This window comes from Carica papaya, chromosome 2, assembly GCF_054855325.1.
Source record: "Carica papaya isolate Zhongbai chromosome 2, ASM5485532v1, whole genome shotgun sequence".
In the NCBI taxonomy this organism is placed as follows: domain Eukaryota; kingdom Viridiplantae; phylum Streptophyta; class Magnoliopsida; order Brassicales; family Caricaceae; genus Carica; species Carica papaya.
Genome location: NC_142310.1, coordinates 10,811,692 through 10,837,807, shown reverse-complemented (window position 1 = coordinate 10,837,807; position 26,116 = coordinate 10,811,692). Strand labels below are relative to the sequence as shown.

At 41.2% G+C, this 26,116-nt stretch overlaps 1 protein-coding gene across 1 annotated transcript; it reads right to left on the bottom strand.

Moving 5' to 3' along the window:
- Positions 1 to 24,559: 24,559 nt before the first annotated feature.
- Positions 24,560 to 25,839, bottom strand: LOC110824136 (C2H2-type zinc finger family protein). The gene has a single exon (XM_022054691.2). The coding sequence runs from the start codon at positions 25,661 to 25,663 to the stop codon at positions 24,785 to 24,787; it is 879 nt and encodes a 292-aa protein (XP_021910383.1). The 5' UTR covers positions 25,664 to 25,839; the 3' UTR covers positions 24,560 to 24,784.
- Between the last annotated feature and the right edge of the window lie 277 nt (positions 25,840 to 26,116).

Below are 26,116 nucleotides of genomic sequence, written 5' to 3'. Positions count from 1 at the left end.
TTTAGCAGGTGCTACCACAGGGCCCCCTAGTCTATCCCTAACCGGGCCCAGTCCCTCTTTTACGGGACTCAGCTCCTTCTTTGATCGACCCAGGCTACATAGAGAGGTACAGGAGGCTGAACCCTTCCACTTTTGCAGGGGGATCCTATTTTAAAGATGCCCAGTACTGGTTGGCGGAGACTGAGAGAGCCTTCAAGACCTTGGGAGTGGTTCCTGAGCAGAGAGTTGCCCTTGCTTCCTACATACTGGTAGGGGAAGCAGGTCGTTAGTGGGAGCTCAAGCAGGCCACCCTACCTACACCAGCCACTTGAGAGCAGTTCTTAGCATCTTTCCATATGGAGTATCTCCCTGAGCACATCCGACACCTGAAGGAGATAGAGTTTGTTCAGCTGGTCCAGAGAAACATGACGGTATCAGAATATGCTTGTAAGGTCCTAGATCTGGGCCGATACTCCCCGGAGACATTAATAGATGAGGGCAGGAAGGCCAGGAGATTCCAGTGGGGCCTCTGCCTAGAGATCAAGCAACACTTATTGGTACTGAAGATCAAGACATACTCAGCCGTTCTAACAAAGGCACAGATTGTGGAGAGGAGTTTCAACACCCGTCCTCAGTCAATAGGGAGTCACCGATCCTCGACTCCACCCCGCAGACCAGCACCTATTGCGCTAGTCCAACCAAATAAGAGGCTCAGACCAGTGATCCAGGCCCCTCCTCAAGCTCCAGGGGCAGCACGTGGAAAGATCTGCCAGCACTGTGGCAAGGATCACGGGGACCGACCATGCTACCGCCTCAACAACACCTGTCGCATATGTGGTAGTGCTCAGCACTATGCGAGAGAGTGCCCGAGGAACCATAACCAAGGAATACCTCCTTTTCAGGGCAGGGTTTACAACCTCACCCAGCAAGATGCTGACGCCAATCCGGATGTGGTACAAGGTATGTACACTATCTGTGACCATATTACTCATGTTTTATTTGACACTGGTGCATTGCATTCATTTGTTTCACGTGTTTTTGCTTCCAAACTTAATGTATCACCTGATAAACTTGATTCATTGTTGTTTGTGTCTACTGCTGGGGATGAAACACTATTAGGGGAAGTTATCTACAGGGCTTGTGCCGTGGAGGTAGCAAATAGAAAACTGAGTGTAGACCTAATAGGGTTAGACACGAAAAATTTTGATGTAATCTTAGGAATGGATTGGTTAGCGGCGCATCACGCCACCATAGATTGCTTTAACAAGAAGGTTGTATTTAATCCTCCCAATGAGGAGCCATTTACAAATTAATAAAATCATTTAGTACTTATTCCTTGATGGTAAGTTTTCTTAATTTTTTAGTACCTTAATCTTGCTATTTTCTCTAACTAGGCAAACCCAAGAAGGAAATTTGTATCCAAGAGATTCCGATAGTCCGAGACTTTCCATATGTATTTTCGGACGAGCTACCTGGACTGCCAGTGGACAGGGAAGTCGAGTTCACTATAGACTTACAGCCAGACACCTAATCCATTTCGATTGCTCCTTACCGCATGAGCCGCATTGAGATGGAAGAGCTGAGAAAATAGATCACTCAATTGCAAGACAGTAGTTTTATTAGACACAGTGTGTCCCATTGGGGTGCTGGAGTCACTTTTGCAAGGAAAGGAGATGGAACGTTGAGACTGTGTATTGATTACAGAGGATTGAACAATGTTACGATCAAGAACAAATATCCCCTTCCCAGAATTGATGACCTCTTCGATCAGCTGTAGGGTGCACAGGTCTTCTCTAAAATAGACCTGCGATCAGGTTACCATCAGGTGAAGATAAGAACAGAAGACATCCCCAAGACGGCCTTTCGAACCAGGTACGGATACTATGAGTTCCTAGTCATGTCATTTGGATTAACCAATGCCCCGGCAATCTTTATGGATCTGATGAACAGAGTCTTCAGAGAGTTCTTGGATCAATTTGTTATCGTGTTCATCGATGACATTTTAGTCTACTCAAAAAACAAAGAAGAACATGATCACCATCTTCCCCAAGTTTTGCAGGTCCTCAGAAACAAGAAGTTATATGCAAAGTTGAGTAAGTATGGATTCTGGCTTGAGTAGACCGCCTTCCTAAGACACATCATATCGAAGGAAGGAGTATCAATGAATCCCGAAAAGGTTGAAGCGGTACTTGGCTGGGAGAAGTTGACATCAATTAAGGAAATCCGGAGTTTCTTGGGGATGGTAGGTTATTACTGCAGGTTTGTTGAAGGATTCTCCAGCCTAGCAACTCCTCTAACTCGACTCATAAAGAAGAATGCCAAATTTGAGTGGAATGATGACTGCGAAAGAAGTTTTTCAGAATTAAAGAAGCAGCTGACTACTGCACCCGTACTGGCTTTACCGAGTGGATCGGGGGGATATACAGTTTATCGTGATGCCTCCTATCTAGGCCTGGGTTGTGTCCTGATGCAGCATGGAAATGTCATAACATATGGGTCCAGGCAGTTAAAGAATCATGAGAAGAATTATCCCACCCATGACTTGGAGCTTGCCGCAATTATACACGCCTTGAAAACTTGGCGCCACTACTTATACGGAGAGACCTTTCATATCTATACCGATCATAAGAGCTTGAAACACATATTCACTCAAAAGGATCTCAACATACGTCAGAGAAGGTGGATGGAACTCCTTAAAGATTATGATTGTGATATCTTATACCATCCGGGAAAGGGCAACGTGGTAGCAGACTCTCTCAGCAGGAAAAGTGCAGGTATCTTAGCCCATTTGATGGTTTCAGAATGCAGGCAAATTGGGGCCACACAACAGGTTCGACTTCAGGACCTAAGGAGAGTCACATGTTTGGGCTGCCTGACAGTCCAGCCCGAGTTAATATAGAGAATAAGGGAAGCCCAGTCAGTCGATCCCGCCCTAGTAGCCCGCAAGAATGATGCAGAACAGGGAATGAGCTCAGAATTCCGAATATCTGCCGATGGATTACTCCGTTTCCAAGACAGGGTGTGTGTCCCAGACGACAGTGAGTTAAAGAGAGACATCATGATAGAGTCCCATAGCTCGAAGTTTGCCATGCATCCTGGAAGCACCAAAATGTACCAAAGCATGCGACCCCGATTTTGGTGAAATGGGATGAAGAGAGACATAGCCGACTTTGTATCCAAATACTTGGTATGTCAGCAAGTCAAGGCAGAGCATCAGCGCCCAGGTGGGCTACTTCAGCCCTTACCGATTCCGAAGTGGAAGTGGGAACACATCACCATGGACTTCGTAACGGGATTACCCAAGGAACCTTCAGAACATGACGCCATCTGGGCAATCATTGACCGGCTTACCAAATCTTTTCACTTCTTGACCATCAGGAAGACCGACTCCTTGGACAAGTTGGCAAGAATGTATATCTGAAAAATAGTTAGATTGCATGGAGTTCTAGTGACAGTGGTATCCGACAGGGACCCCATGTTCACTTCTCGATTTTGGAGTAGCTTTCAGCAAGCCATGGGAACAAAGCTGTCTCTCAGTACTACCTTCCATCCTCAGACTGATGGACAAACAGAAAGGACAATTCGTACATTTGAGGATATGTTCCAAGCATGTGTCTTTGACTCCGGGGGTCATTGGGATGATCACCTACCCCTGATAGAGTTTGCCTACAACAACAGTTACCAAGCAAGCATCGGCATGGCTTCATATGAGGCGTTATATGGGTGCTCGTGCAGATCATCGATTTATTGGGAAGAAGTGGGCGATAGAAGATTGTTCAGCCCGGAGTTGGTAGAGGAGACCACATCTAAAATAGTTAAAATCAGAAAGAACATTCAGACGGCTCAGAGCAGGCAAAAGAGTTATGCACACTCGAATGAGAGATCTAGCGTTTGAGAAAGGCGACCGGGTGTTCCTTAAGGTCACTCCTTTCAAGGGAATTAGTAGGTTCGACAGGAGGAAAAAATTGAACTCCCGATTTATTGAACCTTTTGAAATCTTAGACAGGATTGGTACTGCTACCTGCAGACTAACACTGCCTCCAGAGCTCTCCAAAGTCCTCAATGTGTTCCACGTATCCATGCTACGTAAGTACAACCCGAACCCCTCTCATGTCTTGGCTCATGAACCGCTTCCACTCCAAGAGGACTTATCTTATGAAGAAGTACTAGTTGGTATCACGGACCGAAAGAGAATGATACTCCGCAACCGGAAAATATCATTTGTAAAGGTCGTCTGGCAGAACCACACGCCAAGGGACACTACTTGGGAGCTAGAATCAGATTTTAGAGCCCAGTATCTCCATTTGTTCGACTAAGAGTAAGAGGCAAATTTGGGGAACCAAATTTCTTTAAGGGGGGAGAGTTGTAACACCCAAATTTTATTATTTTTATTTTTTAATTTATTTTAATTTATATTAGAATTTTAGTTTAATTTTTTAATATTTAATTTATAAAGTTTTAATTTAATTTAATTTAATTTAATTTAATAAAAATAAAAATAATAATAATGATAAAATAAGGAAAAATTATTTTTGGGATTTAATTGAAATTGATTTTGAAAAAAATGGGTGAAAATTTTGATTCTGGGGGTGTTTTTAAAAAGAAAATCGAAAATCGGGGGTCAAAACGCAATTTAAGAAAGTTGTGCCACATCAGCAGCCACGTCAATTGCCCAGATCTCACGCGCACGGACGGCCCAGAACGCATCGCGATGGACGACCCAGATTTATTCCTATTTTAATCGCGATCGGACGGTCCAGATTAAATCGTGATGGACGGCTGAGATTAAAAGAGGAAGGTTATAAATAACCTCACCCACACTCAACCCCAAACCCTAGCCGCAAGTACCCTCGCCGGAGAAGAAGAACCAGTCACCGGAGCCGCCGCCCGCCGCCGCCCGCCGCTGCACCGGAGGGTTTTTCGACTGCCAAACGAGGTAAATTTTCTCCCCTTGGCTCGTTTTTCGATGCTAAATCTGTCTATGGCTAAATCAGAGCCAAACCACCGGTCAATCGGTCAGAAAACACTGCCGAAGTCCAGCGGCGCGGCTCTAGCTTCCCTTGGTTTTTGCCTCCGATGAGGCCCTTTCTGGTTCCTGTTCGATGCAATTTTTACACCACTGTGATCACCGTCCTTTTCTCTACAGGTTGACCAGAGCAAAACATCAAATTGCGACTCACGCTGGAGAAGCCGCCGCACCCGAGAGCTCTGCCGCCGGTAAGTCTCAGTTTTTCATATTTTTTGGCCCACCGACGGCTCTGGGGTTGTTTTATCGCAGGAACCAATGCAAGTTTGGCCGAATTCGGCCAAAAACAGTCGAAAACGGCCAACCCGAGGCGGATCACCGACGCGAGCGGCAGTGCCGTTGCCGGAGCACGGCGGAGCCGTCGTGCCAGAATTCTGATATTGGCCAAAAAGGGGCCCTGGGTCTGATTTGGGATTTTTTGGGACACGTGCATGTATCGGTAGTGCGTTTCAGTTTCCCGAAAAAAATTTAGGAAATTTAGGGACAGCTCGTAGGCGCATTGTAGAGCCGATTTCAGACCCCGAAACAAGTAAGGATTTCTCACCCTATTTCCTATCACGGTATTAAAGCTCAATGAATAATAAAACGACATTTCGTGAATTAATAGATATGTATAATTAATTAAGGTTGCTAATGGAGCCCGAGTCTGACATATTTTCGGTCAGTTACTGTTTTAGTTATTTTACAGTTTTAAATGCATTATGGTATCTGATCTATTTAATTTATAGTTTTGAATGCATGAATCACTGTTTACTTCATTATGGCTTGATTTTGTGAATCTAATGATATGCCTTCCTTGTTGGATGCTCGTTACTAGTTTAAATATTCATGATTATGTGAGAAACAGAAAACTAAGAAAAAAAATAGAAAAGGTATGTAAATTGATAAATGGATAACATGGATAGCCTGACTAGATATCCTGGGAGATGGTGGACGGACCGGATCTGTAGGGAACCCTACCGGGAACGTGGTCTCTCATATCGGACGGGGTATGGAGACCTTATGTATTTTGGCGCCCATACCAGACAAGGTATGGGGACAGCCCGTTTCACCATCATACCGGACGAGGTATTGAGATTTGTGGTTTTAGCGCCCATACCGGACGGGGTATTGAGGTTTGTGGTTTTGGCGCCCATACCGGACGGGGTATGGGGACGGCCCTGGAATCAGGTTATTAATGTTAATAGTTCAGTGTAGCGGGGATCCCCTATAGATCCCCATGGATACTAGTAAACTGGTAAAAGAGGAAATTTGTTATCTGATTATTGAAGTGCAAAAGTATAACATGTGTTATGTTGCAAAGTGTATATGATTTTATAATGGTTATAATGTTATTGTTTTCATATGTTATTTTCACGAGTCTCACCGAGATAAGTGGACTGTAAAGGTTTTTATCATTAATAAATGAGTTTGTTATAAATTATGCTACATTGGTCGTTTTTGTTTTCTACCAACCTTTACTTCTGTGGCAGTGAGATAGTGTAATGTCTTTACTGGGCTAGTGTAACTCATTCCTTACTTAACAATTTCAGATCAGGAAGACGTGGTTCCCGAGCCCGTTCCGCAAGAAGATGGCGAGTTAGATGCCTAAAGATTTTATAGTTCTATTTATAGTTTTTATTTCGAGTATTTCTTTTGATTAGCTTATTCTTTCATACGTTGAATACGTTTATGGTTATTGTGTAAGGGATGTTAATCAGAATTTTTATTTCGCTTCCGCATTTAAAATTTTTAATACATACATCTTCATTTAAATTTCCGGGACTGTTACAATCTTAGTCTAGATCAGACTGAAAATCAAATGGTTTAATTCTTTCCATTTTTAATTCTTCAATATCATAATGAGTCACTTCAACCCTATTTATTTTTTAAACAAGAATTTAGTTACTTTAGTAACTTAAAACATCATAATGCTGTAACTATATTTCTTTAAACAATACTCGTAAAAGATTTATAAGAGAAAGCTAACATTATTTGATCCAAGGACCTCTAATCCCCGACTTACAAACAACTTCACCGAAGTTTTTTGAGGATAGAGAGCTATATTGATAAATTATAGGAAAATTACAATATATTATAGTGACTCATTATGATATTGAAGTTTGACTTATTTTTTATCGATTCGGTGTTTTACTAATTCTGATTAAGGTAATTGTCAAATGATCACTAGTGATTATGCTCTTTATTTTGTAATTAATCTCTTAGAACGCTAACAAACAAACTATTATCTTCTTTTTGCCCACTTTATAATTTCTAAATGTAGAAACAAACTTCAGCTTCAACTTTGTCTTTACTTTTAGGTGGCTATTAGATTAAATATGTTAAAGTGAGCATGAATGTTTTTACATAGTTATATTCCTTTTATAAATTGATTTTATCTCTTTATTTTTCAAGTGTCCTTTTTCATATTTGAATGTGTTTAGCAAATAGACATGATGTGAGCATGGATCATCTTGAGTTAGATGGCAGAGACATCATCATGCCAAGGGGACCCATAACAAGAAACTAGACCCAAGGATTACAACAAGTTTTCCAACTCTTCATTCAAGCTTGAATTAATGAGGAAGATGGGTTTGGATCCACTAAAGAAGGCTAAGAAAATAAGTTACCCAACCAAATAATCCAAGGGCATAATGGTCTTATCAACTATCTTCAAGCACATGATGGAAATGGGTAAGAAAAAGAAGCAATTGGCCAAGAAAATGGGAAAGAGTATATATATCATAATTAGGAATTTAGACTTTATTTTTAATTAATTTCTTATGTAATTGGAATTTTAATTAGAAAATTTTTATTACTATTTTATTCATGTGACTTATCCTATAAATAGGTCATCAAGTCTTCATTGTAAGCATCCGAGATTAAAAACTAATAGTATTGTGAGCCTTATTCAAGAGAGGTATTTTCATCATTCTTGTTGAGTAAGGAGTGAATCTACTTATCAAGATAATTCATTATTGTATTTTTTTCATTCTTATTTTAATTCTCTATTTTTCAGTAATCTTGATTTCTATCATTCTTGATAGAGGGTTAAGTAGGGAGGATTTTCATAAGATCAAATTCATTTGGTGCCTTGAATAAAATTGTGAGAGTTCCTGATTACGTTGGTTGATCTTGAATTCTGCATCATTTGGTATTAGAGCTTTGGCTCTATCTAGATCTATTATCTTTTACTTTTATACTTTCAAATTCTTACACTGTTTATTTATTTATTTTATTCATCTACTAAAAAAAATATCTCATACATCAATCCAAGTAAAACATAATGTCAATTGACGCTTTCTTGGCTTGATAAAATCATTGTTGAGTACTAAATTTTTTAATCTACTTTTCTTGTAATTTTATTTCTTGTGCAAAAAAAAAAAGAAAAAAAGAGAAAAAAAAAGAAGAGAGAAAAGAAAGGAAACAAAAGAAAGAAATCCCATCGGGAAAGTACTTATATTTTTGGTACTCAACCATCCTTCTTTGAAACGGTGCAAGAACCACCTCTTTATAAGGAAACCCCTTTTATTCTACAATCGTTTTTTTACAATCACGTGCATCCACACTTACATAGTTCCTTAAAGGGTTTTTTTTTTTTTTTTGAACGTGACGTACATCGAGAATAAATTAGTAGGAATATCTTTTAAATTTCCCCTTGGGGCAATACTGAATCCCTATATCTTCTACAAACAGTCAATTTTTTTTTTCTACTCTCAGTTTCTTTTATTGTTCTAAGCTTTAGTCCATGATACATCTAAACATCTAAATTGCATCTTAGAGCTTAACGTAATTGATAACACACTACTTCTTTCTCTGTGTGTTACACTCTTGTTTCTAGTATTAGTGCAATATTTGTTCTATAGGACTCCTTACAGTGTCTTAAAATAATACTTGAGAATACTTTAATTTAAGAGAATTTATCCGACATTCAACTTGAGGGTGGGAGATAGAAAGGTAAAAAACAAGAGTGTGTGAAAATATTAGAGGGTAAAAACCAAGTGAGTAAAATACGAGAGAACCAGTGAGAAATATTTATTTGTGATTACTAACCTCTTTTACAGGAATTCTTTTCTAAAGATGTCAAGCGAACACTAAAGCCTTGCTGACATAACACCCTTTCTGGAAGCTATGGAAGTAGAATTGACACGATTCAGTAAAAAAATGGATAATCTAAGTAGTGGCCGAAATGAGGCAAGACAAGGGACCCCAAACACCAGACGACCTAGGACTCAACTCCATGACAATGAGGCTGGGTCCTGTAATGATGAGGCGGAAAATAGGGTGGAGAGGAGAGAAGAAAGGAGGGATAGTAATATTAGCTCCATCAAGATAAGAATACCACCTTTCAAGGTAGGAATGATGCTGAAGCATACTTGGAGTGGAAGAGAAAGGTAGAACTAGTCTTTGATTGCCATAACTACCACAGAGAAAAAAAGATCAAACTAACAGCGATATAGTTCACTGACTACGCTTTAATATGGTGGGATCAACTACTCCTCACTAGACGATGTAATAGAGAACGACTAATTTCCTCATAAAGAGAGATGAAAATAATTATGTGAAAAAAGTTCATACGCTCTTACTACTATAGAGAAATGCATCAAAAGTTACAGCGTTTAATGCAGGGGTCTATATGCGTTGAGGACTACCATAAAGAGATGGAGATAGCTATGATCAGAGCTAATATAAAAGAAGATCTCGAAGCAACCATAGCGAGATTCCTCGGCGATCTCAACAAAAACATCACCAACATGGTAGAATTATAACACTATGTGGAGGTGGAGACATGGTCCATATGGCCACTAAGATTAAGAGACAACTAAAGAGTAAAGGTAAGGGAACATTTCATACCACTCCTATCTTTAACTCAAGATGGCCAAAGAAAGAGGAAATGAAGGGAGTTGAGGCAAAGCATGAGAAGGCAGCCACACCCGACTATAAAAATAAAACACCTATCTCATTTTATAAATATAGCACTATTAAATGTTTTAGGTGTTTAGGATCTGAGCACATTGTTTCCCAATGCCCGAATCAGAGGGTGATGCTGTTAAGAGACAATGGCGAGATTGATAGCGACTCTTAAAGTAATAGCATGTCATCACTAGAGGATGAGGATGAAGAGAATGAGTATGCGGCTCAAAGAGAGTCCCTGGTTATAAGGATAGCCCTTAACATCCAAATAAAGTAGGAGGATGATCAGAGAGAGAACATGTTCCATACATGGTGTTTTATGGGTGAAAAAGTATGCAGCATGATTATCGATGGAGGTAGTTGCACCAACGTAGCAAGCACAACACTTATTGAGAAGTTGGAATTAGCTTGTACCAAGCACCCCAACCCATATTAGCTACAGTGGCTAAATAAGTGTGGAGATATCCGAGTAAATAAGCAGGTAATGATAACTTTCACCATAGGAATATATCATGATTAAGTTCTTTGTGATGTCGTATCTATGCATGCTAGTCACATCTTCTTAGGGCGACTATGGCAATATAACCGGCAAGTTACTCATGACGGTTTTAAGAATCGCTATGCCTTTAACTTCGATGGACGAAATCACACTCTCATCCCGTTGACACCTAAAGAGGTATGTGAAGACCAGTTTAAAACCAAAAAATCAATGGAAGAAATAACAGCACAAAAAGAAAAAAGGAACAAAAGAAGCCCTAAAAAAGAGAAGGCCCAATGAGTGAACAAAAAGAGGCCCAAAAAAATAGAAGGCCCACTGAGTGATAAAGATACAAAAAAAAGGTCCATTAAGAGAGTAAAAAACCCAAAAGAAAAGAGAAAGCTTAGTGACGGAAAAGAAACAAGAGAAAAAAGAGTGTCTACTTATAAAGGAGAGAGAGTTGAGGAGAGCATATCGTGATAAAAAAAGTCTAGTTGTACTTCAGTATAAGGAGGCTTATTTGAGTTTAATTGACCTTAACCCCTCTTTGCCTAGTGTTTTGTTATCTGTTTTGCAAGAATTCAAAGATGTATTTCTAGAAGAGATATCAGACGTATTACCACTGATACGAGGGATCGAGCACCGAATCGACTTTGCCTCCGGATCATCGATTCCCAATCAGCCCACCGACCAAAGCAATCCCAAGGAGACAAAGGAGCTTAAGAGACAAGTAGAGGATTTGTTGGAGAAATGACATATTCGTGAAAGTTTGAGTCCTTGTGCAGTGTTAGTCGTGTTGGTACCCAAGAAATATGGGTCTTGAAGGATGTGTGTGGATTACTGGGTCGTGAATAAAATCATGGCTAAGTATAAATACCCCATTCTCTGACTCGATGATATACTCAACAAGTTAAGTGATGCAAGCATCTTCACCAAGATTGACTTGAAGAGTGGCTACCATCATATCCGTATGAATCCCAAAGATGAATGGAAGACTACCTTTAAAATAAAATACAGTTTGTATGAGTGGTTGGTTACATCTTTTGGGTTGACTACTTCTCCTAACACTTGCATGCATTTAATGAATCATATTTTACAACCATATTTTGGTAAGTTTATAGTTGATTACTTTGATGATATTTTAATATATAGCAAATGATTAGAAGATCATGTTGAACATATTAAAAGTATTCTAGAGATATTGCAAATAGATAAATTGTATGCTACCTCAAAAAATGTACATTTTGTAGTGAAAAACTAATCTTTTTGGACTTTGTTGTTAGCACACAGGGTATCGAAATAGATGACAAGAAAGTAAAAGCCATTAGAGATTGGCCTACGCATAAGATTGCAAGCGAGGTTAGGAGTTTCCATGGCCTAGCCAGTTTCTACCGACGATTTGTAAGGGATTTCAGTTCTATAGTTGCACCTTTAAATGAACTTGTTAATAAAGACATAAAATTTGTATGAACTGAGAAACAGGAAAATGTTTTTACTTTACTTAAAGAAAAGTTGTGTACTGTGCCTATTCTAGCATTACTAAATTTTGATAAAACATTTGAGCTTGAATCTGATGCTTTAGGTATCGGTGTAGGAGCAGTACTGCTACAGGAAGGGCATCCCATTGCCTATTTTAGTGAAAAGCTCAACGGTACACCTCTTAATAACTCCACCTACGACAAAGAACTGTATGCACTAGTGAGAGCACTAGAGGTATGACAGAATTATCTCCTACCCAAGGAGCTCGTGATCCACACAGATCATGAATCATTAAAATATCTAAAGGGACATGGTAAGCTCAACCGCCGACATGGTAATTGGGTAGAATTCATTGAAACATTTCCTTGTATCATCAAGTATAAGAAATGTAAAGACAATATTGTAGCAAATGGATTGTCACGTAGGTATGTATTAGTTACAAATCTTAGTTCTAAATTGTTTGGCTTTGAGTATATTAAGGAATTATATCACAATAATAATGACTTTGCTAATGTTTATGCAGCATGTGAAAAATATGTCTTCTAGAAGTTCTATATGCATGATGAGTTTTTGTTTAAAGATGAAAACTTGTGTGTACCTGTATGCTCCTACCGGGAATTGTTACACGTGAGTCACACCGTGGGGGACTCATAGGACAATTTGGGGTAGATAATACTCTAAGTATCCTACAGGAACACTTCTACTGGCCTAACATGTGCACGGATGTAGAGCAAGTGTGTAAGAAGTGTATTGCATATTGGCAGGCCAAGTCTAGGTCCATACCGCACGGACTATACACTCTGTTACCCATTCCGTTAACACAATGGACGGATGTGTCTATAGATTTTCTGTTAGAGTTACCAAGGACTAAGCGAGGAAGTGATAATATATTCGTTGTAGTAGACAAGTTCAGTAAAATGATACACTTTATAGCATTTCATAGAACAAATGATGCAATGAATATAGTCAATCTATTTTTCAGTGATGTCATGCAGCTACATGGTGTGGCCAGGACCATAGTTAATGATAGGGATATCAAATTCCTAAGTCACTTTTGGAAAGTCTTGTGCCACAAATTAGGGACTAAACTATTATTTTCTACTGTCTGTCACCCCCAGACTGATGGACAGATGTAAGTAGTTAATAGGACTCTAAAAGCCTTATTGAGGGCGGTAGTTGGAAAAAATTTAAAAACATGGAAGAGTGTTTACCTTTAGTGGAGTTTGCTTATAACAGAACTATTCACTCTTCCACCGGCTTATCTCCTTTTCAGATTGTATATGAGTTTAACCCGCTAATCCCACTTGATTTAACTCCTTGACCTTTGCAGGAACTTGTTAATCTGGGTGGACAATAAAGAGTAGAGTTAATCAAAACTATACACAAAAAGGCACGAGAACACTTGGAGAAAAAGATTGAATCATATACCTGCAGAGCCAATAAAGGGAGAAAATAAATCACATTTCAACCTGGAGATTGGATATAGGTCCATATAAGGAAGGAAAAAATTTCTAAATAAAAGAAGTCAAAACTAGACCCTAGAGGAGATGGCCCGTTCTAAATCTTGAAGTGTATCAATGACAACACCTACAAGATAGACTTCCCAGGTATGTATGGCGTTACAACCACCTTTAAAGTTGTTGACCTTTCCTTTTTTTATGTAGGTCCAGATTCAAGGACGAATCATCTTGAAGAGGAGGGAGATGATGTGAGCATGGATCATCTTGGGCTACATGTGTAGCACCCGGAAAGGAGGAAAAAAAAAAAAAATATATATATATATATAAAATAAAAAAAAATAAAAAAAATATAAAATAAAAAAAAAAAATATATATATATATATAAAATAAATAAATAAATAAAAAAAGGGGGCCACGTCAGCAGCCACGTCAGCAGGAGTTGCGATTTGGTCCGAAAGGGGCCCTGGGCCTAATTTGGATTTTTTTGAAACACGTGCAGGTACTGTTAGTGTGTTTCAGTTCCCCGGGAAAAATTCAGGGAAAATTAGGGACGGCCTGCAGGCGCACTGTGAATCGTATTCGGATCCCGAAAACAAGTAAGGACCCCTCACCCTATTCCTATCACGGTATTAAAGTTCAAAATGATAAAACGGTATTTCTTGAATTAACGAATGTGTGAAATTGTTTAAGGTGGCTAATGGAGCCCGAGTCTAGTGTGATTGGTGATTTACTGTTATTTAGCCTGTTTACAGCTTTAAATGCAAAATGAGGTTTGATGTGTTCATTTTACAGATTTGTGTGCAAATACTACGTTTTTATTAATCATGGGTTGAATGACTGAAAAACTGATACTGTATGTTGTCTGTTCGGCATGAATTACTGTTTTGCTTGTTTGTATGTGAATTGATGATGCTGACTGAGGAAAAGGAAAATGAAAGATTGTGTAGACTGATAATTGTATTATGAGGGTCAGCCTAACTAGATATCCTGGGAGATGGTGGACGGACCAGGTCCGTAGGGAACCTTACCGGGATTGTGGTCTCACATGCCGGACGGGGTATGGAGATCTTATGGTTTTGGCACCCATATCGGATGGGGTATGGGGACGGCCCGTTTCACCCTCATACCGGACGGGGTATTGAGGTTTATGGTTTTGGCGCCCATACCGGACGGGGTATGGGGACGGCCCGTTTCACCCTCATACCGGACGGGGTATTGAGGTTCATGGTTTTGGCGCCCATACCGGACGGGGTATGGGGACGGCCCTGGAAACTGATTATGAATGTTAAAGGTTAACGGGTAGCGGAACCCCTATGGACCCCCACGGATACTAGTAGGCTGGTAAATGAGAAAAAGATATGTTGTACAATGATTGAATTACAAGAGGCGTGATAAGTGTTATGTTTTACAGCTTATATTATTCCATGATTATGATAATGTTATTATTTTTCTTATATTGTTTTCATAAATTCCACCGGGGTAAGTGGATGGTAAAGGTTTTCATGTTAATAAACGAGTTTATTGTAAATTATGCTCCATTGGTCTTTTTGTGTTTTTCTACCCACCTTTACCTCCGTGACGGTGAGATATCGTGATGTTCTTACTGGGCTAGTGTAGCTCACTCCTTATTTAACCATTTCAGATCAGGAAGACATGGTTCCCGAGCCCGTTCCGCAGGAGGACGACGAAGGGGATGCCTAGAGACTCTGTAGTCATACTCATAGTTTTATTTTCGAGTTTCTCTCTTAGTTAGTTTAATCTTTTATATTTTAAGTACGTTTTTTGTTTTTCGTGTAAGGGATGTTAACTGAAATTTTGATCTCGCTTCCGCATTTGATATATTTAAATACTCATTTCATTTTAATATTTCCGGGGCCGTTACAGTTGGTATCAGAGCCGCATTTCCTCGGACCCATCCCTTACACTATAGTCCTTTAAAGAAATACTCACCGATTGGTCGTTACTCAACCATTCCTTGTAAATGTAGGTACACAGAAATGAGGAGAGGAAGGCCCCCACTAAACCGAGCGGCCCAAGATAATTCGCTTCGGGAGGATTTGGACAGATTATATGAGATGGTAGAAGCTCTCGTAACTGCCCAGCGAAGGCAAGAGGAGAGAAGGGAGTTACCCGGACCTCCTCCACTAGCGCAGGTTGAGCCCCCGTTACAGCAGGCTGATCCCGAGCCACCCCGGCAGGAGCCTGTTCCTCCACAGTACCACCCGGCACCACAGCCGCGGTACGACCCGGTACCACAGCCACAGTACCAACAGGTACCGCCACAGCACATTCCAGTGCCCCCACCCCATCAGCAGGCGCCACCACAGGGTCCCCCAGTTCACCCTCAGCCGGCCCCAGTCCCTCTACCTCGGGACCCCGCTCCCTCCTTGATCGACCCCGGCTTCATAGAGAGGTACAGGAGACTGAACCCTTCTACTTTTTCAGGGGGATCCTCTTTCGAAGAGGCCCAATACTGGCTGGCGGAGACTGAGAGAGCCTTTGAGACCTTGGGAGTAATTCCTGAGCAGAGGGCTGCCATTGCCTTCTACATGCTGGTAGGGGAAGCAGTACGCTGGTGGGAGCTCAAGCGGGCCACCCTGCCTGTACCAGTTACTTGGAAGCAGTTCCTAGCGGCTTTCCATGCGGAGTATCTCCCTAAACACATCCAACATTTAAAGGAAATGGAATTTGCTCAGTTGGTCCAGGGTAATATGACAGTGTCGGAGTATGCCCGCAAGTTCCTGGAGTTGGGCCGACATGCCCTGGAGACATTGTTGGATGAGGGCCGAAAGGCCAGGAAATTCCAGTGGGGTCTCCGCCCGGCGATCAGACAGCACTTGTTGGTGATGGAGCTCGAGACATATTCGGCAGTCCTGGCAAAGGCGCAGATCATAGAAAGGAGCTTCGACACCCGCCCTCAGCTAACGGGAAGTTCCCGACCTTCAGCCCCGCTCCGCAGGCCAGCGCCTACCATGCCTGTCCAACCGAGTAAGAGACCCAGGCCTGCCGTTCAGGGCCCTCCTCAGGCTATGGGGGCAGCTCGTGGGAAGACCTGCCAGTACTGCGGCAGGGATCATGGGGACCGACCCTGCTACCGCCTCAACAACACCTGTCGCATATGCGGCAGTGCCCAGCACTATGCGAGGGAGTGCCCTAGGAACCAGAATCAAGGGAGGCCTCCAATCCAGGGCAGAGTTTACAACCTTACCCAGAAGGATGCCGATGCAGACCCGGACGTGGTACATGGTATGTATACTATCTCTGGCCACATTGCTCATATTTTGTTTGATACTGGTGCATCACATTCTTTTATTTCACATGTTCTTGCTTCCAAAATTTGTGTATCACCTGATAGACTTGATTCATTATTGTTTGTATCTACCGCTGGGGGGGAGACATTACTAGGAGAGGTTGTCTACAGGGCATGTGTCGTGGAGATAGCAGATAAGAAATTGAGGGTAGACCTGATAGGGTTAGACACAGGGGATTTTGATGTAATCCTAGGAATGGATTGGCTGGCGGCGTATCACGCCACCATAGACTGCTTTAATAAAAAGATTGTATTTAATCCTCCCAACGAGGAGCCATTTACAAGTTAATAAAATTATTCGGTACTGATTCTCCCTAATGACAAATTCTTTTCTTCTTAATTCCCAGTGCGTTGATATTATATTTTCCCTAACTAGGTAAACCCAAGAAGGAAGTTTGTATCCAAGAGATTCCAGTAGTCCGAGACTTTCCAGACGTATTTCCGGATGAACTGCCCGGTCTACCAGGGGACAGAGAGGTCGAGTTCACCATAGACTTACAGCCAGGAACCCAACCCATCTTGGTAGCTCCTTACCGAATGAGCCGCATCGAGATGGAAGAGCTAAGGAAACAAATCACTGAGCTACAAAACAGTGGCTTCATTAGACACAGCATTTCCCCATGGGGTGCCAGGGTTACTTTTGCAAAGAAAGGAGATGGAACGTTGAGACTGTGTATTGATTCTAGAAGGATAAACAAGGTAACAATTAAAAACAAGTACCCTCTCCCCCGGATCGATGACCTTTTCGATCAGTTGCAGGGTGCACAGGTCTTTTCTAAAATAGATCTACGATCAGGTTACCATCAGGTGAAAGTGAGAGCTGAAGACATCCCCAAGACGGCATTCCGAACCAGGTACGGACACTATGAGTTCCTGGTTATGCCGTTTGGGCTAACCAACGCCCCGGCCATCTTTATGGATCTAATGAACAGAATCTTCAGAGAGTTTTTGGATAAATTTGTCATCGTGTTCATCGATGATATCTTAGTCTACTCAAAAAGTAGAGAAGAACATGTTCATCATCTTGCCCAAGTCCTCCAGGTACTCAGGGAAAAGAAGTTGTATGCAAAGTTGAGCAAGTGTGGATTTTGGCTCGAGCAAACCGCCTTCCTAGGACATGTTATATCGAAGGAAGGGGTGTCGGTGAACCCCGAAAAGGTTGAAGCGGTACTTGGTTGGGAAAGGCTGACAACAGTTAAGGAAATTCGCAGTTTCCTAGGGATGGCGGGTTATTACCGCCGGTTTGTCGAAGGGTTCTCCAGTCTAGCGGCCCCTCTAACCCGACTCACAAAGAAGAATGCAAAGTTTGATTGGAATGAGAATTGCGAAAGGAGTTTTTCAGAATTGAAGAAGCGACTGACTACTGCACCCGTGCTGGCTCTACCGAGTGGATCAGGAGGGTATACAGTTTATAGTGATGCCTCCTATCTGGGCCTGGGTTGTGTCCTGATGCAGCATGGAAAGGTTATAGCATATGGGTCTAGACAGCTAAAGAATCATGAGAAGAACTATCCTACCCATGACTTGGAGCTTGCCGCAATCATACACGTCTTGAAAATCTGGCGCCATTATTTGTATGGAGAGACCTTTCAGATCTACACCGATCATAAGAGCTTGAAGCACATCTTCACTCAGAAGGATCTCAACATGCGTCAGAGAAGGTGGATGGAACTCCTCAAGGACTATGATTGTGACATCCTATACCATCCAGGTAAGGGCAACGTAGTAGCCGATGCCCTCAGTAGGAAGAGTGCAGGCACCCTAGCCCATCTGATGGTTTCGGAATGCAGGTCCATTGGGGCTACGCAGCAGGTTCGACTGCAAGATATGAAGAGGGCCACATGTTTGAGCCACCTAGCAGTCTAACCCGAGTTAATCCAAAGAATAAAGGAAGCCCAGTCAATCGACCCCGCCCTAGCAAACCGCAAGAAGGATGCAGAACAGGGAGTGAACTCAGAATTTCAGATCTCTGCCGACGGATTGATTCGTTTCAAGGACAGAATGTGTGTCCCAGACGACAATGAATTAAAAAGAGACATCATGACAGAGTCTCATAGTTCAAGGTTCGCCATGCATCCAGGAAGTACAAAAATGTACCAAACTATGCGACCCCGATTCTGGTGGAATGGGATGAAGAGAGATATAGCCGACTTTGTATCTAAGTGCTTGGTATGTCAGCAGGTCAAAGCAGAACATCAACGCCCAGGGGGGTTGCTTCAGCCTTTACCGATTCCAGAATGGAAGTGGGAACACATCACCATGGACTTCGTATCGGGACTACCCAAGGCACGATCGGGACACGATGCCATATGGGTAATTGTTGACCGACTCACTAAGTCTTCCCACTTCCTGGCCATCAGAATGACTGATTCGTTGGACAAGTTGGCAAGAATGTATGTCCGGGAAATAGTCAGACTGCATGGGGTCCCAGTAACAGTGGTATCCGACAAGGATCCCAGATTCACTTCTCGGTTCTGGAATAGTATCCAGCAAGCTATGGGAACAAAGTTGTCCCTTAGTACTGCCTTCCACCCCCAAACCGATGGACAATCAGAGAGGACAATCCGTACGCTGGAGGATATGCTCCGAGCTTGTGTCCTTGACTCCGGAGGCCATTGGGACGACCATCTACCCCTGATAGAGTTTGCCTACAACAACAGTTACCAAGCAAGCATCGGCATGGCCCCATATGAGGCGCTATACGGGCGTCCGTGCAGGTCACCGATTTGTTGGGAGGAAGTGGGCGATAGAAGATTGTTTGGCCCGGATTTGGTGGAAGAAACCACGTCCAAGATAGTTAAGATCAAGAAGAACATCCAGACAGCTCAGAGTAGGCAGAAGAGCTATGCTGATACCCGGAGGAGAGACTTGGCCTTTGAGAAAGGTGACCGGGTGTTTCTTAAAGTCACCCCCTTCAAGGGAATTAGTAGGTTCGGCAGAAGGGGAAAATTAAACCCCAGATACATTGGACCCTTTGAAATCTTAGACAAGATTGGTACCACTGCCTACAGACTTGCACTGCCCCCTGAGCTCTCCTGGGTTCACAATGTGTTTCATGTATCTATGCTGCGCAAGTACAATCCGGACCCTTCTCATGTCGTGGCTCATGAACCGCTTTCACTCCGAGAGGACTTGTCTTATGAAGAAGTACCGGTCAGTATCACGGACCGAGAAAGCAGAATACTCCGTAACCGGGAAATATCATTTGTAAAAGTCTTGTGGCAGAACCACACGCCTAGGGAGGCGACTTGGGAGCTGGAATCAGAATTTAGGGCCCAATATCCTCATCTGTTTGATCAAGAGTAATGAGGCAAATTTGGAGACCAAATTTCTTTATGGGGGGGAGAGTTGTAGCACCCGGAAAGGAGGAAAAAAAAAATATATATATATATATATATATAATAAAAAAAAGGGGGGCCACGTCAGCAGCCACGTCAGCAGGCCCGGTCAGCAGTCCCGGCCAACCGGGGCCTGCCACGTGGCAAGACCGCGTCACTCCGAAAGGAGCCACGTTGGCGATCCGCGTGGGTGCGATCCGACGGCCCAGATCAATCGCGCGATCGGACGGCCCAGATTCAATCGCACGGACGGCCCAGATTCAATCAAAAACGAACGGCCCAGATTAAAACGAAATGAACGGCTGTGATCAAAAGGCAAGGGGTTATAAATAGAACCCCCACACCAGACCACAAACCCTAGCCGCCCGCCGCTCGCCGGAGAAGACGAACCAGAGGCCAACCGCCGCCACCCGCCGCCGCACCGGGGAAATTTCCGACCGCCGATCGAGGTAAATTTCATACCCCCGACTCGTTTTTCTCCGCTGATTCCTCCTATGGCCAAATTGAGGCCGAAATCCCGGCCAAACGGCCGGAATACGCGGCCGAAACCCAGCGGCGCCGCCGCGCCCCTCTAGATTTTTGCCTCCGACGAGGTCCTTCCTGGCCTCCGTTCGATGCAATTTTTATATCACCGTGATCACCATTCTTTTCTCTACAGGTTGACCGAAGCCGAATCACCAAAACACGAACCTCGCCGGAGAGCCGCCGTACCCGAGAGCGCTGCCGCCGGTAAGCTCCACTTTTCCGTGATTTTTGGCCCCCCGAGGGCCCTATGGTTGTTTTCTGACAAGGACCAATGCGAGTGTGGCCGAATTCGGCCGAAAACGGCCGAAAACAGCCAACCCGAGGCGACTCGCCGCCGCCAGCGGCGGCGCCGTCGCCGGAGCACGACGGAGCCACCGTGCCGGAGTTGCGATTTGGTCAGAAAGGGGCCCTGGGCCTAATTTGGATTTTTTTGGAACACGTGCAGGTACTGTTAGTGTGTTTCAGTTCCCCGGGAAAAATTCAGAGAAAATTAGGGACGGCCTGCAGGCGCACTGTGAATCGTATTCGGATCCCGAAAACAAGTAAGGACCCCTCACCCTATTTCCTATCACGGTATTAAAGTTCAAAATGATAAAACGGTATTTCTTGAATTAACGAATGTGTGAAATTGTTTAAGGTGGCTAATGGAGCCCGAGTCTAGTGTGATTGGTGATTTACTGTTATTTAGCCTGTTTACAGCTTTAAATGCAAAATGAGGTTTGATGTGTTCATTTTACAGATTTGTGTGCAAATACTACGTTTTTATTAATCATGGGTTGAATGACTGAAAAACTGATACTGTATGTTGTCTGTTCGGCATGAATTACTGTTTTGCTTGTTTGTATGTGAATTGATGATGCTGACTGAGGAAAAGGAAAATGAAAGATTGTGTAGACTGATAATTGTATTATGAGGGTCAGCCTAACTAGATATCCTGGGAGATGGTGGACGGACCAGGTCCGTAGGGAACCCTACCGGGATTGTGGTCTCACATGCCGGACGGGGTATGGAGATCTTATGGTTTTGGCACCCATATCGGACGGGGTATGGGGACGGCCCGTTTCACCCTCATACCGGACGGGGTATTGAGGTTTATGGTTTTGGCGCCCATACCGGACGGGGTATGGGGACGGCCCGTTTCACCCTCATACCGGACGGGGTATTGAGGTTCATGGTTTTGGCGCCCATACCGGACGGGGTATGGGGACGGCCCTGGAAACTGATTATGAATGTTAAAGGTTAACGGGTAGCGGAACCCCTATGGACCCCCACGGATACTAGTAGGCTGGTAAATGAGAAAAAGATATGTTGTACAATGATTGAATTACAAGAGGCGTGATAAGTGTTATGTTTTACAGCTTATATTATTCCATGATTATGATAATGTTATTATTTTTCTTATATTGTTTTCATAAATTCCACCGGGGTAAGTGGATGGTAAAAGTTTTCATGTTAATAAACGAGTTTATTGTAAATTATGCTCCATTGGTCTTTTTGTGTTTTTCTACCCACCTTTACCTCCGTGACGGTGAGATATCGTGATGTTCTTACTGGGCTAGTGTAGCTCACTCCTTATTTAACCATTTCAGATCAGGAAGACATGGTTCCCGAGCCCGTTCCGCAGGAGGACGACGAAGGGGATGCCTAGAGACTCTGTAGTCATACTCATAGTTTTATTTTCGAGTTTCTCTCTTAGTTAGTTTAATCTTTTATATTTTAAGTACGTTTTTGGTTTTTCGTGTAAGGGATGTTGACTGAAATTTTGATATCGCTTCCGCATTTGATATATTTAAATACTCATTTCATTTTAATATTTCCGGGGCCGTTACAGTATGGAGGAGACATCATCATGCCAATTGGGCCCATAACAAAAAACCATATGGAAGAGATATCATCATGCCAAGTGGACCCATAACAAGGAGCCAGACCCAAGGATTACAACAAGCTTTTCAACTCTTCATCCAAGTTTGGATTAATGAGGAAGATGGGTTTGGATCCACTAAAGAAGCCCAAGGAAATAAGTTACCCAACTAATTAATCCAAGGGCATAATAGACTTATCAATTGTCTTCAAATACGTGATGAAAAATGGATAAGAAAAGGAAGCAATTGGCCAAGAAAAGGGGAAAGACCATATATATCATAATTAAAAATTTAAACTTTATTTTTAATTAATTTTCTAAATAATTACAATTTTAATTAGAAAATTTTTATTATCATTTGACTCACATGACTTATCCTATAAATAGATTATCAAGTTTTTATTGTAAGTATCCAAAATTAAAAACTAATAATATTGTGAGTCTTATTCAAGAAATGTGTCTTCATCCTTCTTGTTGAGTAAGAAGTGGATATGGTTATTAAGGTAATTCTTTGTAGCATTTTTCCATTATTCTTTTAATTCTCCGTTTTTCAGTGATTTTAGTTCCTATTATTCTTGATAGAGGGTTAAGTAGGGAGAGTTTTCATAAGATCAAATACTTTTAGTAACTTGAATGAAATTGTGTGAGTTCCTGATTATGTTGATTGATATTAGATTCTGCATTAAGAAAAGTATTATCCTATTTTCATGATTTATTTTATTTTTATTTTCTTGTATATATAATTTTGTTTTGCTATCGTTTTAAATAAGCTATGTTACTAGTATTTTATTTTAACTTTTTAATTTTTGGTAGTTTATCAAATACTACATATATATATATATTTGATATTTGAGTTGAGACATTACAAATATCACTATTTAGAGTAAGTCGAATTATTTAAAAAAATTATATCATAATTCTCTATGAGTGATTGAAAATAATTTAATATTATTTACAAAGTGTCACTCTGTGATTGGTGGATAATAAGTTAAGAGTACCAACATCTGAAGCTATTTGACTTGGCCAAAATTTTAAGTAGTATATATAAATTTTATTTTTGTGCTGCGTAGACTAATGATATGAGGAGATAAGAGTAGAGTAGCCAAGTAGAGGAGAATATTGGGAGAAGGTAAAGTCTCTCTACTGGTCACTATATACATGTGCAAATGTCAATGATGAAGTTGTGAATTTGCTCTCTGTATTTAGACATCTCACGCAATGTCGCCCACATGATATCTCTTACCAACATTCACCAAAAACGTGCACATAACAAACTCTCCTCTACACACTCTTCTTTGTATCTCTTTTTCTCTTTTTTTATTTTTCATAACACATGCCTTTTTTTTTTTTTTTTTTTTCACTTTTTAAAAAAAAAAAAAAAAAAAAAGTAATTGGTGACATTGATTCCATGAATATCAATTTTTTTTTTTTTCTCTTTAAATAAATTAATAGTTATAATTGAGAAAAATTACAGTACCTGAAAAGCAGTATCTTCCTGGGGAATATCAATGTGAGGGACCAAGGAGGGATGATGAGACCCAAGTGAGTTTTAAAGTGACTTACAAAGTAAGGGATGTTTCAGTTGGTTAATTAGGTGTAATGGGTAGGCTTATAACTCCACATATATATATATGCATATGTATATTATATATTACAGAAAATAGAAATTAGGTGGACCATAAAAAGTAAACCCAACCCAGAAAAAATAATAATAATAATAATTTTTTTAAAAGAATACATATATATATATATATATATATATATATAAAACAGAATACAGGTGGATACATATGGCATGAACAGTGTCCAACTCAGCTTTGCTATCCACTTATTGTTTGTCATTTAATGAGAACAGACTGTGCAAGTGAAGTGTGAAGTAGCCAAAGTGAGTGTGTTGTAATGTTGTCCATGTAGTTAGGCTAACTTTATTCTAAACCAATCTACATATACATACATATATATATATATATATATATACATATACACACACAGAAAGATAGAAGGAGGAACCTAATCCACGACTTTTTGGTTGTGGTTCTGGTTGCTGCCAAACCCTAGCCATGCCCATTTCATGCCTTCACTCTTACACATCGCTCTCCAACTTAACAAACAAAATATTAAAACCCATTTTAAATTATCAAAAGAAAAAAAAAAAAAGATGCCCCCATCACTCACTTTTCGTGAATGAAAGGCAACCATGAACACTAACCACTTACTTACTCAAAGTATTCAACTTCAACAAGTAGATCATCAAATATGACAACATCTAAATTAAAGAATATTCTACTTGATAAAATTTCAAAAATTTAATCAAAATCATACTAATCATGAATTAATATATATTTCATATATTCAATTAAAAAAAAATATTAATTATGTTTAACAATATATGGCCGGAGGTTTTTTTTTTTTTTTTTTTTTTTTATCTTCTTCTGCTAGTAATGGCAGTCTACCAAAGCCGGAGTGGAGAAAACAAGGCCTTGCTGAGTTGATCCGTACTGGAACTTCGTTTCACCACGGTGGTCATGATCCTCTGGTGCAGGCAAATTAAGATCTAACGCCAGAATATTTCTGGGTTTCATCTCATGAGTAATTTCCCCATTGTTGGATTCATTAGTTGAGCTTGTGTCCTGCAAACCACCACCGGCTGCGGCTGCTGCAGCCGTCCTGTGACGCCTCATGTGACCTCCAAGAGCTTGCCCAGAAGTAAACTCCGATCCACAAATGGAACACTCGTGAATTTTTGACTTGTTTTGGTTACCGCTAGATGTAGAGTGATGATAAGCCTTGTGGGTATTGCTGTTTGGTTGCAAAGAAATTGTGGTCTGCGGAGGGGGAGGAGAACTATTGATGATGATCATGTTAATTTTGGGTACTTGAGCTTGGTCTTCAACATCATCCTTGGATGGAAAATTAGGTTTAGGCTTCTTGTGGCTGGCTCTGTGTCCACCCAAAGCTTGGAAAGATGGAAAGGATCGATTACATGTTTTGCACTCATAGACTTGATTGAATTTCTGATCACTACTGACCTTGGAACTCGTAACTTCTTGAAGACGACGAGGGTGATGACGACCCTGCGCCAACAAGATTAAGCAATTAGCCATGTCCTCTTCTTCTTCGGTGCTTGATGAAGTTGGAGAAGAAACGTAGTCATGGTCAACAACTCCTGCAGAAGCTGTTGATGATGTGGAGATCATCGGAATCAACGGCGATGATTGTCTTTGCCGCTTTGTTCTCTTCCCTTTGATCATCATGCGGTGGCTCTGATGATGATGAGATGGTGGAAGAGATACCTGATCCCCTTGAGCTTCCATGTGAGTCAAGTAGTATAGTATATGTGAGGAGAGAGAGAAAAGACAGAAAGAAAGAGAAGCAATGAAAATGGAGAGACGAGAGTTTGTTATATAGTGTATAGACGCTAATTAACAACTAACATGGTGGTTGCTGTATTTGTATTGTTTATATCTATATATATATATATATATTTGTGTGTGTGTGTATATATATTTATTTAAAAGAAGAAAAAAAAAAAAAAAAAAAAGGGAAAGAAAGAAGGCCGCCCCCGTGAAGAACTAACCATGAAATTTAAGCTGCCAAATGCCACCAATATTCTTGCTTGCGTTTACAACCTCCAAAGTGGTGTTAACAAGAAAAGCTTTTTACTTTCACCCACCTTTTAATTTCTCCACGTCACTCCCTCATACTTAATAATCATAATTTTATCTTTTTCAAATTTTCAAGCGTAAATTTATTCTTTTAATTAATTA